This window comes from Centroberyx gerrardi, chromosome 13 (genome assembly GCF_048128805.1).
Source record: "Centroberyx gerrardi isolate f3 chromosome 13, fCenGer3.hap1.cur.20231027, whole genome shotgun sequence".
Classification (NCBI taxonomy): domain Eukaryota; kingdom Metazoa; phylum Chordata; class Actinopteri; order Beryciformes; family Berycidae; genus Centroberyx; species Centroberyx gerrardi.
Genome location: NC_136009.1, coordinates 8,595,833 through 8,611,368, shown reverse-complemented (window position 1 = coordinate 8,611,368; position 15,536 = coordinate 8,595,833). Strand labels below are relative to the sequence as shown.

The 15,536-nt window shown below is 42.1% G+C and overlaps 2 protein-coding genes across 2 annotated transcripts; both read left to right on the top strand.

Annotated features, from left to right (window-relative positions):
- Nucleotides 1-2,574: 2,574 nt before the first annotated feature.
- Nucleotides 2,575-9,521, top strand: hhatla (hedgehog acyltransferase like, a). The gene is made up of 11 exons (XM_071903698.2): nucleotides 2,575-2,680; nucleotides 4,118-4,185; nucleotides 4,333-4,446; nucleotides 5,501-5,695; nucleotides 6,397-6,606; nucleotides 6,984-7,155; nucleotides 7,797-7,941; nucleotides 8,072-8,107; nucleotides 8,225-8,426; nucleotides 8,533-8,674; nucleotides 9,085-9,521. The coding sequence occupies exons 1-11, from the start codon at nucleotides 2,575-2,577 to the stop codon at nucleotides 9,225-9,227; spliced, it is 1,533 nt and encodes a 510-aa protein (XP_071759799.1). The 3' UTR covers nucleotides 9,228-9,521.
- Nucleotides 9,522-11,521: 2,000 nt separating this feature from the next.
- On the top strand, nucleotides 11,522-15,384 carry klhl40a (kelch-like family member 40a). Its single transcript, XM_071903685.2, has 6 exons — nucleotides 11,522-12,643; nucleotides 12,838-12,998; nucleotides 13,318-13,425; nucleotides 13,754-13,939; nucleotides 14,177-14,326; nucleotides 14,994-15,384. Exons 1-6 carry the CDS (start codon nucleotides 11,522-11,524, stop codon nucleotides 15,103-15,105), a joined length of 1,839 nt encoding a protein of 612 aa, XP_071759786.2. The 3' UTR covers nucleotides 15,106-15,384.
- Nucleotides 15,385-15,536: the final 152 nt, after the last annotated feature.

Below are 15,536 nucleotides of genomic sequence, written 5' to 3'. Positions count from 1 at the left end.
TGCGATGCCTGTAATCAATCACAGTCACGGTACTCGGTGCTCGCTGCATTGTTTTGGAGTAGATGGTTTTCTAGCCCACTGTCTCTGTTTATTTTTCACTTAGCCCACTACATTCCTAAAAATCCAATATAAATTGTTGCGGTTGTGGTGTGCGTGCTCTAACTAAAAATCACTATGGTATTCCTATAGGGACTAAAAGTTGTTTTATCTCATACAGTATGTAATTACTGTGATAATTAATTACTGTGTGTGTGTGTGTGTGTGTGTGTGTGTGTGTGTGTGTGTGTGTGTGTGTGTGTGGTGTGTGTGTGTGTGTGTGTGTGTGTGTGTGTGCGTGCGTGCGGCGCGCGCGTATGAGAGTGCGCTTCCTGACATAACCATTAGGCTATACCATATCCATATGGATGTTTTAGACTATTAATGAGTCTGGCTTTATGCCAAATTCTGAGACGATGCTTGTTTGGAAAAAGTTGTGGTTATGTTTTTCTTTTCTTTTTTAAATATAGCCTATAATAAAAAGCAATATTATCACAAAACAGAACAAAGGGCTTCAAGACAAGGAATCACTCATTGTATGAATACCAATGGGGATCATGATGACATCTCCGCAAAATCACTATCATATTTCTATGGTATTTCTATAGGGACTTGAAGTGTGTCTGTTCTACTCAATAGTGAGTTTATAGTGACCTCATTATGGTATTGAATACTTCCTATGGCATTACTGTACAATTCCAACAATATTCTAGTTATTAAATTGGGTAATTATTATACACGGTTTATAGTTGCGCTATGATGTTGGCAGTCTTCTTCTAACATTTATTATGGGATTACTATAGTTCTTTTTTTATAAGGGGCAGCCTGCTGACTGAGAATAAACAGAGGCATGATGTATCAGTGTAATATGTGAGGTAGCCTATTGTTACACTGCGGATGGTAAACGCTACTGACTGATGCAGCAGCTTTATTTCACTTCATTTCGAACCATTGTCCATTGAGTGTTTTTTTGCGCTCCGGTCTGGTTTGATGGACACAGCCCGGACCACCCCTCACTGCGGTGGAGAAGTGGAGGATAAATATATCTCTCCCCCCTCCTCTCCTCGCGTTGAGTCCGCAACATCCTGACTGGCTGAGGCTGGCGATCACAGGCGGCGGCAGCGGCAAGCCCACTAAAGCAAGACGGATGAATTAGAAAACCCGCTGAAAAACCACCAGACCCCCTTTTCTTTTTTTTTTTTTTTCTTTTGCGTTTTGAGGAGTGGGGCTGAAAACCCTGTCGCCCCCATCCTGACAGTGACAGTGTGAAGCGGATACAAGGTTAGTAAAACAAGTATTTTTTCTCCTTAATGTGTGCATAGGGTTAAATAAGAGAAACCACAACAAATCAATGCAGAAAGCCGAGTGAATTTCAGCGAAGCTCTAGATAGGCATCGGGCAATGAAACAAAAACATTTAATTTGTATGCAGGACGCTTTGCTGGGGTTCCTCCATTGGGCATGGGAACTCCTTTAACTTCACCAACTTATACTGCGGCAACAGCAGCCTAACACACACACACACACACACACACACACACACACACACACACACACACACACACACACACACACACACACACACACACACACAACCAGTGTTCAAGTGTTCTCCAGTGTAAACTATCCCGCAGTTAAAGCTGTTTTCTTATCCCGATGCACCATTCTTGGTCATTCCCGTCAGTGCTAATTATTGTGTGAAGTGAGTCCCCAGCGCCTCTCAGATCACATAGCACTGCAGCTGCCCCGCTGCATGTACAGCCGACCAACTGCAAGGGCTATAATAGGAAGGAGAGGTAGGGTTGCGCAGCTGACGGTGCTGATTCCTAGGAGCTGGAGCGCTGCAGTCCTATTTAAGTCTCTGCCCTGTCGCTCCTGAAGGCTTATTAGTCAAATGTCACCTCATTGAAACACCTATAGGCTTAAAGTCCGACAGGAAGACCTGCACTTATTTGTGTTGGGATAAGGGAAATTAAATTTATATATGATAATTACTCTTTGATCTGTTTGCAGAATGTGTTTTTGTGGGCGGTGGCTGGGTCAGTTGTTATTCCAGTGGACTACCTTGTAAACTGATGTAGTGCATCATTTTAAATAGCCAATACATTCCACATGAATATTTATGAACAAATGAGCCTACAAGAATATATAGGCTGCAAAACCTTTAGTGTAATCTTATATTGTTAGTGATATTTTGTCCAAATCCTGTTTCTATCATTGGTTATGAATAAACCCAGACAATATTAGTAGAACCCAGATAATATTTTAAGCCAAGGCTGTAAAACGATATGCTTTCACACTGGATGTCTCAGATCTCCAACTGAAACTCTTCTACACCTGAACAAACTTCACACCAGCAACACAGTTTCAAGAAACTTTATTCACTTTGATCACATTTTTCAGAATTGTCAGCCACTGGTTCCAGATCTGTGTCTATTTTTTGTCAATACTGTTTGTACTATTTGTATTCCGTCAGTTCTAATACTGTGCGACTGATTGCTTTTCAACCTGGCAGGGCTCCTGCGCATCGAGATTCACCATGGGGATCAAGGCTGCCCTCCCCAAATATGAGCTGTATCTCTACACTGCTGTGCTCTCCGTGGCCTTGATATGGGCAGGCAGTTGGATATTTGAAGCTTCAAGCGGTGAGTGGACGACATGTCAAGAGGCGTCCGAGGATAATACATACAGTAGCCGCATATCACAGCAAAATCCTCAGTGTTAATGTGACTCAGAGAGTGTAAAAATCAACTCAGTGCCAGTGTTTATATCAGTCCACACCCATCAGAGTTAACACTTTTAGATAGTTTGGAACAGCAGCTCCTGAGCCATATCAGCTCTATAAGTGGACAAACAACTCTCCAATCAACACTTTCAACAAACACCAAATAATTGTCACTGAAAAATCAACACTTATTAATGCTGGAAACGTCGCCTTGTAAGTGTCATATCAAAATCTCCTGCCAACAACAGGATCCCTATCCATAAAACATTATCATTATAACCTAAAACTGCTTTTGTATGTGATTTAGAACAATGTTCATCTGCCAGATTAAAAGGGAAACCCCCCCTAAGGAATTCCCACATATTCCTATTATGATGAAGGCTAATTAAAGCCGGTCCAATTAGGAGCTAATGATTGTCCTGATGGAGATATTTCTGTGGTTAGTGGCAGAATATGTTCCAGGCTGCACACTGTGGAGATTTTGCCAATACTTTGCATGTGCTCTGACAGTAAAATGCTGCAGCCAGCCTCTTCGCACATTAATTTGAATGGGCTGAATGACGGGTTATGTAATCCGGTGGATGGCACTGTCTGTCACAGTCAGCGCTGTCATATTGTCACTCATTATTCTGGCCTGCTTCCCTGTTACTGTCTATCTCCTGAAATGGTCACTTGCGGCTGCTCTGTGGGCATTTATTATCCTCAAGTCTGCATGCTACAGCGATACTGTGTACTGGCAATAGAAGTCTGGCTATTTTCCCAGAAATAAGAGGCTTTCCCTGACTGACCCTCACATTTTGATATCCTCTTTCATGGCCATTAGTGTAATCAGGCAAACCTGCGGGAGCCGTTATGGCACTTGCGAACTTGACTTACATTGCATCCGCTGTTGTAGCCTATATGTCTGCCTGAGCATCACTAGCTTCTGCATTCACTGAGTTTCTGCTGTGACATAATCTCCTGAAAAAAAAAAAAAAGATTAAGGCTTTATGATTGTAGTAGAGATGGTGACTGAGAAAATAAAAAGCTTTGTGGTAAGTATGTTGCGTAACATTTGGCTTTGTGGAATGGGCTTATTCTCACACCTCAAATGCGTTATGTGAACAATCCAGCAATTACACTAAACCTCCTTGAATTGTGCCCACTGAACTTCTCACCTCAGGTCAGAGAGATGGAAAAAATGTCTCAGTGGGTCATATAGAAACCAGCAACAAAAAAAAAGCTTAGTAGCCAGAAGAACCCAGAAGCGTTACCATATATTGCCATCAGTTATGAAATGTTAACATTTTATTGATTACACCCAATTTGATGTTTTGTTTGTTGATTATTCTGTAAAATTCTTCTTCTGTCTGTTCAGAGAATGTAAACAGGAAGGCCTTCAAGGAGAGTGTGAAACCAGGATGGCATTACTTTGGCAGGAAAATGGCAAGTTGTTCATTTATAGTGTTTATATACCTCTTTGTATTCTATAATTGATATGTGTGCTATTAGTGCTTGATCAAATTCAAGATGAAGCAACTCAGACATCTAAGTGCTTGTTGTTTGTCAGTAATGCATCTTCCTCCTCCACAGGATGTTGCGGACTTCGAGTGGATGATGTGGTTCTCTACATTCCGCAATCATATCCTTTTTGCTCTCGCCGGTCACGTGATCTTTGCCAAGATTTTCACCCTGCTATCTCCCAAGGTCTGTGTGTGTGTGTGTGTGTGTGTGTGTGTGTGTGAGAGAGAGAGAGAGAGAGAGAGAGAGAGGGTGTGAATGCCCATGTGCTAGCACTGTATTCTGACTGTATGCATGTGTAACTGCATGCCTCTGTGTGTGTATGTGTGTGTGTGTTTGTGTGTGTGTGTGTGTGTGTGTGTGTGTGTGCATGTGTGTGTGTGTGTATGAGTGGACACATGCTTTTCTCCCATCAAAGCTTATACATCAGGTTTTGTTTGATGTGTAGTGTGATACATAAATGGCAAAGCAATGCGATGTAACCGATATAGAAGTAATATTGGAGTTGCACTGATGTGAACAGTAGGCCAAGGGTGTACAAATAATAATATATATATTTTTAAAATTAATATTGAATCTTCCAGTCTCTTATCTGTCAAAGGCTTCATTTTCTAATTGGTGAGAAACGTGTTCAAGAAGTCTTAAATAAAGCAATCCACTGCTACACAAATGAAGTTGAAAATTGGGCAAATCCTAAAATTATGTTTACATAGAGCAAATATATCCCTCCTCCCATTCTCAAATATGTGGTTCTCTATTCTATTCTATTCTATTCTATTCTATTCTATTCTATTCTATTCTAATACATTAAGCATTTATGAAAGCATGTATAAGCATGTATAAACTGTATTTGTACCCCCAGGCCTAACACAGTTTTGACTTGATGCATGAGGTGAATGCTGTGGAGTAGGACAGTGTCTGTTGGAGTGTACCAATGATTCTTTCCCGTAAATATTTTTGACATCTTTAAAACAGTTCAATATGTTTTAAACATGTTTTCTGTCTTGTTCCATGCTTGCAATGAAGATTGGTATAGATGGATGTAAGGTAACATCATTAAATTTATGAATTCCATAACCCATGTCATGTGTTTCATTTAAATCATTGATACCCGGACAGTAGATTTGTAGAGACAACAATGTTATAGTACTAACTTTTGATGTGTATTGCATAAACATTATGGATGCTACACCAGTGCTATTACATCATCGCACTGACGCTGGCCCCTCTTCACCCACAGCACAGACCCTTGATCTTCGGCGTGTACGGCAGTTTGGCGGTCCTGGTCACGATGGGCTGGACCTTCATGGCGCTGGTTCTGTCTCACTGCATCATCCTCTACAGTGTTGCTCTGGTCAAGAGGAAATGGATGTGCTTCCTGGCCGGCCTGGCCACCTTGGCCTCCATCAAGCTGGAGCCCTATAACTCCTGGCAGGTGAGTGGCTCCAGGTAACATACAGCCAAACTGGTATGTAGATATAGTCTGTGTCCAGTAAACTTCTTAACAGGTGGCAGTCTGGTTGATAATGCTGGTCCAGTAATCAGAATTTATGAAGAAATGACTGTAACACTACACAAAGTTGCATGTGTCATAATTCAGGGATGTAGTGGAGGGCAAACTCAGCTAATCTCAGTTTATCCACCTTTTTCATTTGTAAAATAGAGTTTATCCACCTTTTTCATTTGTAAAATAGAGTTTATCCACCTTTTTAGGCTGACATAAATCTTAATGCCGTAAATTCATAGTATACATCATAGTAAGTAGCATCAAATTGATAGTTATATGCGAATAGGGTCTTTTAAGGGAAAGAAGGATACATATTATCTACTTTTCTGAAAATATAATTGATTTTTGATTACATTGGTTGTTGTTTATCTTCTGATAATCACTGACTGGAGGTGATAATTCACCCACCTTTACCACCACTTTGTTTACTGTAACCTCATAGGGTATAACTTACAACCTTACAACCTTCAGCAGAATCTGTGTGCTTAATTCCAAACCGTCCATCTGAAATCTGAATTGTTGAATATTTGAGATCCTTCTTATGATTAACTTTTTGATAAACGTATGCGTCTGAAGAGGCTGAAAGTGACGCTGTGTGCGGCTCAGCATAACTCTGGCTCCTCCTGCAGGAAGCCTTGGTGACTGGCTCTTTCAACCTGCAAGACATCCTGTTCTACGGAGGCTGCGGCTTCTCCATCATGCGCTGCATGAGCTTCGCCTTGGAGAACTGCGACCGGAAGGACGGCAACTACACTTTCTGTGACCTGCTCAAATACAACTTCTACCTCCCCTTCTTCTTCTTTGGTCCCATCATGACCTTCGACCAGTTTCATGCTCAGGTGAGTTGCTGCAGACTGACTGAACGGCAGGCTGGCCATTTCTGTCTCTGTGCGAGCTCGGTCAGCGGCATACCTTTATATTTAAGGCCATTTTAGGACAGCTGATGCATTTATGTAAGATGCTGATGTCTTTATATAACGCAAGAATGTGGAAGTCAATAAAGTTTACAATCCCAAGAGTCTGTTCTGCTCTGTCCTTATAAAACACAGGCAGAGACAGCAAAGTCTTTATCATCTCTGTACTTGAAACAAAATAGAAAATCTTTCCAACTAATGTGTATGACTATATGGTGTGATGGTCATATAATTTTACAACAACAGCTTGTTTACAGAACTGAATAGCGTTCAGTGTATCAGTGTATTGATCTGCTCTGCAGACGAACAACACCAAGCTGGCCCGTAGGGAGAGGGAGATGTGGAACATCACCACCCAGGCCTTGCTGCACCTGGGAGTTATTCTGGTGGTGGACGTCTTCTTCCACTACCTCTACATCCTGACCATCCCCAGTGACATGAAGCTGGTCAAGCAGCTTTCTGATTGGTCCCTGGGTCAGTATGTCTAATAGGGTTCGACCAAAATGGGTTTTTGAAGTCTGATACTGATATTTTTGTATTGGAGCTGGAAATAATCATTATTTTGTGCTGATGTTCAATATTTAAAAAAAAATTCAAAAATTTTCAGTATTCAGTGTTTCTCCCAGAAGTGTATTCTTGTCAGATTGGAAAAGCCTCTGAAACAGCATTTAGACATCATGGGACACTAAAAATCTCCATTGAAACCTAGATTGATGAAATTATTTTAGGGTTTGCAGATCTTTAAGACAGGGCGACCCACCCCAGGAAACTCTGGGATAGATTACAACCTTTAAATGAAGAATTGATTTACAAAAAACATTATTGAACAATTAAATGAATACATAAAATGTGCAAAGAAAGAATGGTTTTACAGAGTGTATTTATATAGCTGTGGTCAGGGAAGAACCTCCATCATATTGGAGGTGGACGACATGAGTGGTCGATTTTTCATAAAAGGCCAATATTGGTCCAATATATCAGTCTAACCCTAACTTCTAAGTTATTGCTGAGTCCAAACATTATCTGTCAAAGCTTCATCAGTGACTGTGTGTAACTCTATGAATATAAAGCAGGGTGCATGCATACTCCGTAAACGTTGCTTTGTTTCTTTGCAGCTGGTCTGGCCTACTCCAACCTGGTGTATGACTGGGTGAAAGCTGCCGTCATGTTTGGCGTCATCAACACCGTGTCTAGACTGGACCACTTGGATCCTCCTCAGCCTCCTAAGTGTATCACCATGCTATATGTCTTCGCTGAAACGTAAGTGTCAGTTTGGACCCAATATGTAACATCAGCATGGCAGCTGAAGAGTTCAGAGGTGCGTTCAATGTACCATGTCGTTTTTTTGTTGACCATACCTAACCTTGAAATTTTGTCTTGTCTTTTTTAGGCATTTCGACAGGGGCATCAATGACTGGCTGTGCAGGTGAGTGTTTGAATCCAAATTTCCTGCTCTAACTGACACTGAAAGGCTGTTTTTTTCTGTATATGATTCTTCATGAAGTTGAATCTGTTTGATCGTAGCTGAGTTGAAAATTTGCAGGTATGTTTATGACTATATCGGGGGCAATCACGACAAGATCTTCAAGGAGCTCCTGGCAACCTTCTGCACCTTCGCCATCACCACCTTGTGGCTGGGTCCGTGTGAGCTGGTGTACATCTGGTCTTTCTTCAACTGCTTCGGTCTCAACTTTGAGCTGTGGGTGGCCAAGTTCTTCTCCATTCCTCCATTCTCCACCATCGAGGTGAGCGACATCATGACAAAACCCCACATTCTATATCTTGCACTCAGCAAAGTACGCTTTTATGTCAGTTCTTTGAGTATATCTGTCTGTGTCCAACTGCCTCCAGGGTGCTATGGGTGAGGCCATGTCACGCAGGATCAGGGGCGTGTTCAATGCCGCCAACTTCTGGGCCATCGTCCTCTACAACGTCCTCTCCCTCAACAGTCTGGAGTTTGCCAAAATGGTGGGAAGAAGACTGATCTTCAAAGGTGGGAAGCTGCTAGGGAAGTAAATAAAGCAGATCTAGGGAGTTAGGCTTCTCTGTAAGGTCCAATCGAAGCAGATTCAAGGGCATGAGCAGACAGAGTTCAGGAGAAAATCCCAAGGGGCTCCATCCCCCACAGATCATATGACTTTAGCCTCTTCTTTGTTGTTTTCCTTCATGTACAATACAAGAAATCTTAACAATGGAGCACTGACAAGAACTGAGAGTTTTTTCAAAGGTTTATCTCCAGTTGAGCATCTACTCAGAATACAAATAAAACAACAAAACAGCAAGTCATATCTTCCTGACCTCATTTCTCCTCTGGTTTCCCTTCCACTTCCTCCTTCTTTCCCCCTTCTTCTTCTTCTTCTTCTTCTTCTTCTTCTTTTTCTTCCTTCCTCGTTTTTTCTCCAGGTTTCCCTCTGTCCACCCTGTCAGTGCTGCTGGTGACCTACTGTGGTGTGCAGTTGGTGAAGGAACGGGAGCGAAAACAAGCCCTCTTGGAAGAGCCAGAGCCGGTGAAGCCGGTGGATGGAGACAAAGAGAAAGCAGAATAGATGGGAAGACTGAGTTTTACAGACTTCATCTTCAACAACCCCTTGCATTGTTCCAACCTCAGTCTTGCGAACTCTACTGAACCAGACTGTAACAGCCAGTCAGCACCTCCATTGTTCACAAGTCTGCGTTTTTGCTTTCGTTTGTCAGAAGCGAGGCAATGTTTTGAACTGTGAAATATCCTCAAGTGCACTTGCTGTAGATAATCGCCACACGTCCTTTGACACAAACCCACCGATGGTGCATTTTGTATTTGTATTTTATCCTCACAAAAGAATGTTTAACAAATTATAGGCCTGCCAAATTTTTTTGGATTGTTAAAGCTAATATATTGAAGAAGATACGAGATTGCCTCCTGTGTTTATTTGTAATGTACCAAATATCCAAGGCAGATGACAAGTTTTTGCTGTTTTTTTTTTTTTTTTTTTTTTTTAGTTTGACGGTGTCTTAATTTAGCCTCAGACGCCTTAGACGCTAAACATCACAACTTCTAACCTTACTGAAAGGTTTTTAAACTTGAACAAACTCTAAATAAAGGTGCCATTTGCATAGTTTAATGAATAAACATAGGGTGCTGTGGAGACTGCGGTCCTCTGCATTGTTTGTAGGTGATTGTAATGTATTTGCTGTACTGTCAATAAGCAGAAATGCAAATCACCATGTATGGGAAAGTCCATTTTAGATTTGATAGAGAATGTATCACTTTATTAGATCTCTATTTATGTTAAAACTGAATGTAGTTCAGTCCAGCTGAAACACTGAGAGTCATCCGCACTGGAAACAGAGCATGACTGCTTTACTCCACTACCATTATCTTCCACAGGAGATTAGGTGTGACATTTCTGCATATCTTTCCTCTGCCCCCTCTCACATGACCCAGGCTGCGAACATGCCACGATGAGGCTGAGGCCCTCAGTTCACTATGAAAGGCAATAGGCCCAGCAGGATGTGGGTCACTGTCACCAAAATCTGTCTTCAGTGTAATAGACAACGGAAAATCCTTGCCTTTTCTGGTTGAAAGGTTTCTATTTGAAAGTGTTCATTTCAATGGTTTGACTTGAATTCAAATTTTGTTTCATCCAGAAGTGATATTAATAGTAAGTTTGATTTGTTGCAATACGGAGAGAGAAAAAAAAAAGAAAGAATAAAAACCTGTTGAAATGAAAATGGCTGAGTTGTTGTTGTTGTTGCCCACTTGGATGGATAAGCAAGGTCTCCATAAAAAGATCCTGATAATCTGCCATTTTGTTTAAACATATGGAAATGCTTTCATGTTATCAAGTGAATAAAGGAAATGGGTTGTTTTGTCTGGTAGTCAGAAGTAATAATATATCACCACAAGATGGCAGAGTTTCACTGCAGAGCTCTGCTGTACTGCTCCGCTGACATCCACTGGACTTTTTGAGAGTAAACAGCTAAAGATAGCCCAAAAATCTTTTCTAAGGATATATTTTTTATGAGAATACGAAAAAATAAAGAAGAGCATGCTGATCATCCATTACTATTAATACACCTTCACCATCACACAATAAATCATGAAAACATTTACATTTGTTTTTCTCTTCTAATTATTGCATCCCATATGGAGCTTGCTAAAGTAAAGTACCTATGTATGTACATTTTTGTACATACATAGGTACTTTACTTTAGAAAGAGGTTGGAGAAGTTGAGAGATTTGATCGTGTTTCTTTAAAACAAGGAACTCTGCTAAGGTCTGGTGTCAAGGGAAGGTCATTATGTAACACGTGTAAAACTGACTCATTAGTCTTCCAGAAACTTCTGTTCTGCCTATACATTAGCTCCACTGACTTATATGCAATATGGTGGACTGTTCCTTCCTCAGTGTCAGTGTAAGTTACTTTCACCTATCCAAGCCAGTATCAGATTACAGAGAAAAAAACACTTGGAAGCAGAGTGAAAAAGCAGATATTTCATCAAACAGGACCCTGCCTGGTTGGCTGGTGAGAGGTTGTGGTGGATTTAACATGCCAACACCCCCTTTGCTTAGTCATTCAGCTGTTTGTGGGGGACTGTTTGGTGCAATAGTGGACAGGTCCTCTTCCCTATCCACCAAAATGGATTCCTCAGCTTTGTGAGGGCCCTATCTATAAATACCCCCTGACTTACAGAGCGACTGACAGCCAGAGACAGCTGCAGCAACCATGTGGAGACTATCCACAGCGATCTACGTAGCTCTTACCCACAGTTCTGCTCTGCTGTGGGGAGCAAGTAGGGTGCCCCTCTTCTAAGCCTCTCCCTCCCAGGAAACCCAACCAGGTTAAGGAGACAGAACAAAATGGCTGCCCTGACCATAGACCCGGTGGAGCAGCCACGGATGTACCAACAGACCCTGCTTCAGGATGGACTCTGTGACCTCTTGGAGAATGAGAAGTTTGTGGACTGTGTCCTGAAAATCCAGGACAAAGAGTTTCCCTGCCATCGGCTGGTACTTGCTGCCAGCAGCCCCTTTTTCAAGGCTATGTTCCTGTCTGACCTGGAGGAAAGCAAGAAACGTGAGATTGTCCTCAAAGATGTGGAGCCGGGCGTTATGGGGATGATCCTGCGTTACTTATACACCTCTGACATTAACCTGACGGAACAGAACGTCCAAGATATCTTCATGGTTGCTAACATGTACCAGATCCCCTCCATCTTCTCGGTATGTGTGTCCTACCTCAAAGAGAAGCTGGTGCTGGGAAACTGCTTGGCTATCTTCAGGCTGGGGCTGCTGCTGGACTGTCCCAGGCTCGCTCTGGCCGCCAGAGAGTTCATCTGTGAACGCTACCAGGTTATAGTCAGGGACCAGGACTTCCTCCAACTCGGCCCGAGCGAGTTGGCCTCCATCATCACCTCAGATGCCCTCAACGTTGAGCGGGAGGAGGTGGTGTTTGAATCCCTGATGGACTGGGTCGGCCACGACGAGAAAGATCGAGTCAAGGACCTGCCAGAGCTGTTGCACTGTGTCCGTTTCAGGCTGATACCTTTGGATTACTTCAATGAAAAAGTGGAGCGTCACCAATTGATTCGGTTCAACCAGGAGGTGAAGAAGGAGCTGGAACTCATCAAGGATGCCCACAGAGGTCGTCTCCCAAAGCCCAGGAAACCCAGCGGTGAAGGGGCAGAGGGGGGAGAGGGGAGCGAGGAGGAGGAGGATAATGAGGAGGGTTTGCTTCCGGGTATCCTCAACAATAACCCTCGGTTCGGGATGTTTGAGACAGAACTGATACTTATGATCAGTGACACTGGGACGGTGGCCTACGATCCGGTAGGAAATGAATGCTTTGTGGCCTCAGAATCCACAGAAATTCCCAAGAACCACTGCAGCTTGGTGACCAAGCAGAACCAGGTGTTTGTGGCCGGAGGACTTCTCTACAATGAGGAGAACAAAGACGAGCCGTTCAGCTCTTACTTCCTACAGGTACTGTGTCAACTGTGTCAGTATCATCCATGAACCTCATCAGAACCTATTGCTTTTGTCCTAATTTCTCTAAACAGTTGTATTCAAAGATCCTGTATCCCTCAATGAATACAAAGCTTTTAACTTGTATCTGTGAAAAGCATATTTCATGTGAATCTCATTACTCACTTGTATATCCTTCTCTTCCATCCCAGTTTGACCCGGTAAGTTCAGAATGGCTAGGGATGCCGTCACTACCCAACCCTCGCTGTCTGTTTGGGCTGACTGAAGCGGAGAACTCCATCTTTGTTGTGGGCGGCAAGGAACTGAAGGAGGGAGAGCATGTGCTGGACTCAGTCATGATCTATGACAGACAGTAAGTACAGATAACAAATTTAAAATGGAACTGTATTTATCATAGTCCATTCTGTATTAATCTCTTAAAAGAAAACACTGTCTCTAAATGAGCTAAAACAGGGAAGGTTCGGGATTTTTAGAAACTTAAGTCATATTAAACTATATGAAAGAACTCTATGTGAGGCTTCTACACATCCTGAACATTCCCATCAAGTTTATTTTTTCTCAGAACTATTTTTGTACTCTTGTTATCAAAATAGATGCCAGTCTGTAGAAATCACAGAGGTGAAGACCTATACAGAGTCATTACTAATGATGTCACAACTCTTTTTCCACAGGTCATTCAAATGGGGAGAGTCAGACCCACTTCCTTATGCAGTGTACGGCCATGGGACCGTATCACACAACGGTCTTGTTTATGTCCTGGGAGGAAAGTCAGAGAGCAAGTATGTGGCACTTGAGATAATCTAAAGCTTGTATTACATCTTACTGTTGAATTCCAACTCAAGAATCCTGTGTATCCCTTTTGGAAAAAAAATCATCAGCTAAAATCCTCATTTAACCCTATCTGTATAATGTATAATGTGTCCAAAGTGTTTCATTTTACCAACCAAAAACTTCAACTATCCTTCAAAATGTCTAACAATTTGTTTTCATTTTGTGCTATCACTCATTTTGTAACATTATGTATTACTTTTTTCCAATTGTGTTTGGAACAAAACTCTCCAATAATGAATCCACTGTCTCAACTGATGTCCCACTGTCTTTATGCAGGAAGTGCATGAGGAGGGTGTGTGTCTACAACCCCACTAAGTTTGAGTGGAAGGACCTGGCTCCGATGAAGACGGCCCGCTCCCTGTTCGGCGTCACTGTCCACATGGAGCAGATCTTTGTGGTGACGGGGGTCACAGACACAGGCCTCACCAGCACTGTGGAGGTCTACGACATTGCCACCGACAAGTGAGACGATTGTTTTTTTATATGACATCTTTTATCACACTGTTACAAGGTGGAGCATCTGTTCATCGTTGTGAAATGACTCATAGACCCTGGATAGCGGCTACTGAAGCGATCATCAGGTCATAAAATAAAAAAGCACTGGTGTTGCTGTGTGTGTCATACAGTAATATAGCAGCTTTTTTAAGACCATCATCACTTCCCGTGTGTGTGTGTGTGTGTTGTCCTGTTATGTTCCAGGTGGTCTGAGTTTACAGAGTTCCCCCAGGAGCGCAGCTCCCTCAGTCTGGTCTCGATGGGAGGCTTCCTGTACGCTGTGGGGGGCTTTGCCATGATGCCCAGTGACACCAGTGAGGAGCCCGCCCCGACAGAGATGACGGACATCTGGAGGTGAGGCACACTGCATTCGGTCAATACGCTTTATGAGCGGGTACGATGTGGTCAAAACACCTGATTTTATAACCTGTCTTTTTATGTTTTACTGTTCATTTTCACACTTATCTTAGTCAAGATATGGATAATCAGTGGTGTTTCGGTGTGTGTTTTTTTTTATTTCCACTGAGAAAAATCACCTCAAAATGGAATTTATGTTATTCCTGTAATCTTGGACAGTCAGGAATTAGGAAATGAACAAGTCTTAAAGCTTGAAACAACACAGCAAAGGCAAATCTGATGCCTCCATTACACAGCAATTTCTGGAGCTGCTCCATTGACAATAAATAGGGATGTGGTCATCTTATGGACTGTGCCCAAAGTAATTTTCCAGGCACATGGGTACATACATGAAGTTAATTTGTGTGTAAAATGGAAACCAAAAGAATCATGAGTTAATAAAATCAACTTCTCATACATTATTAATGAAGCAATACCAACAAGTGTTGCCCGATGACCCTTCACCCACAGACCACAGGTGGATGAATCCTTTTTTAGGGTGGATTTTCCCTTTAATGCCACTATCTCTCTAGTAAATGCATCAGCTTCCCAACTGTTTAACCTATTCAGGTCTCTGAGGAGGCTATTGGGCCATGCTACTCTAACAGACTTAATTCCCCCACAGATACGATGAGCCGGAGAAGTGCTGGAATGGGATATTGCGAGAGATCAGCTACGCAGAGGGAGCCACCATTCTTCCTGCGCGCCTCAACACTCTGCGTCTCACCAAGTTATAACTGTGTGAACTGCTGCTGCCATGAAGTTAATGAAGTCGCATTAGCATATAAATAATTCAGTGTACTAACTTTTTTTTTTTTTTTTACTGTTGGCCCCAAAACCAACAAAGGGTATGTTTAAGGGTATCAAGGGTATGTTTTAATTGGTCTCTGTAGACAAAACAGTGTTATGAATTCAGAATCCAGTTGTTTTATCTTGTGTGTCACAGCAGGGGGAGACAGATACACGCTAACTCTTCCAGTCGGGAAGCAGATTGAGTCAAACATGAGTGAAAGAGATACACCAAACTTCTTGTATAAAAATAAAATGTTTATTTCGGTACTATTTGTACATCACTTTTTTGTTACAATATTGAATATGTTTTCTTTATTACTTGTTTGCTTTGTATGAGGCGGAAATAAAGATGATGGTTGATTGTGTTGCTTTCAAA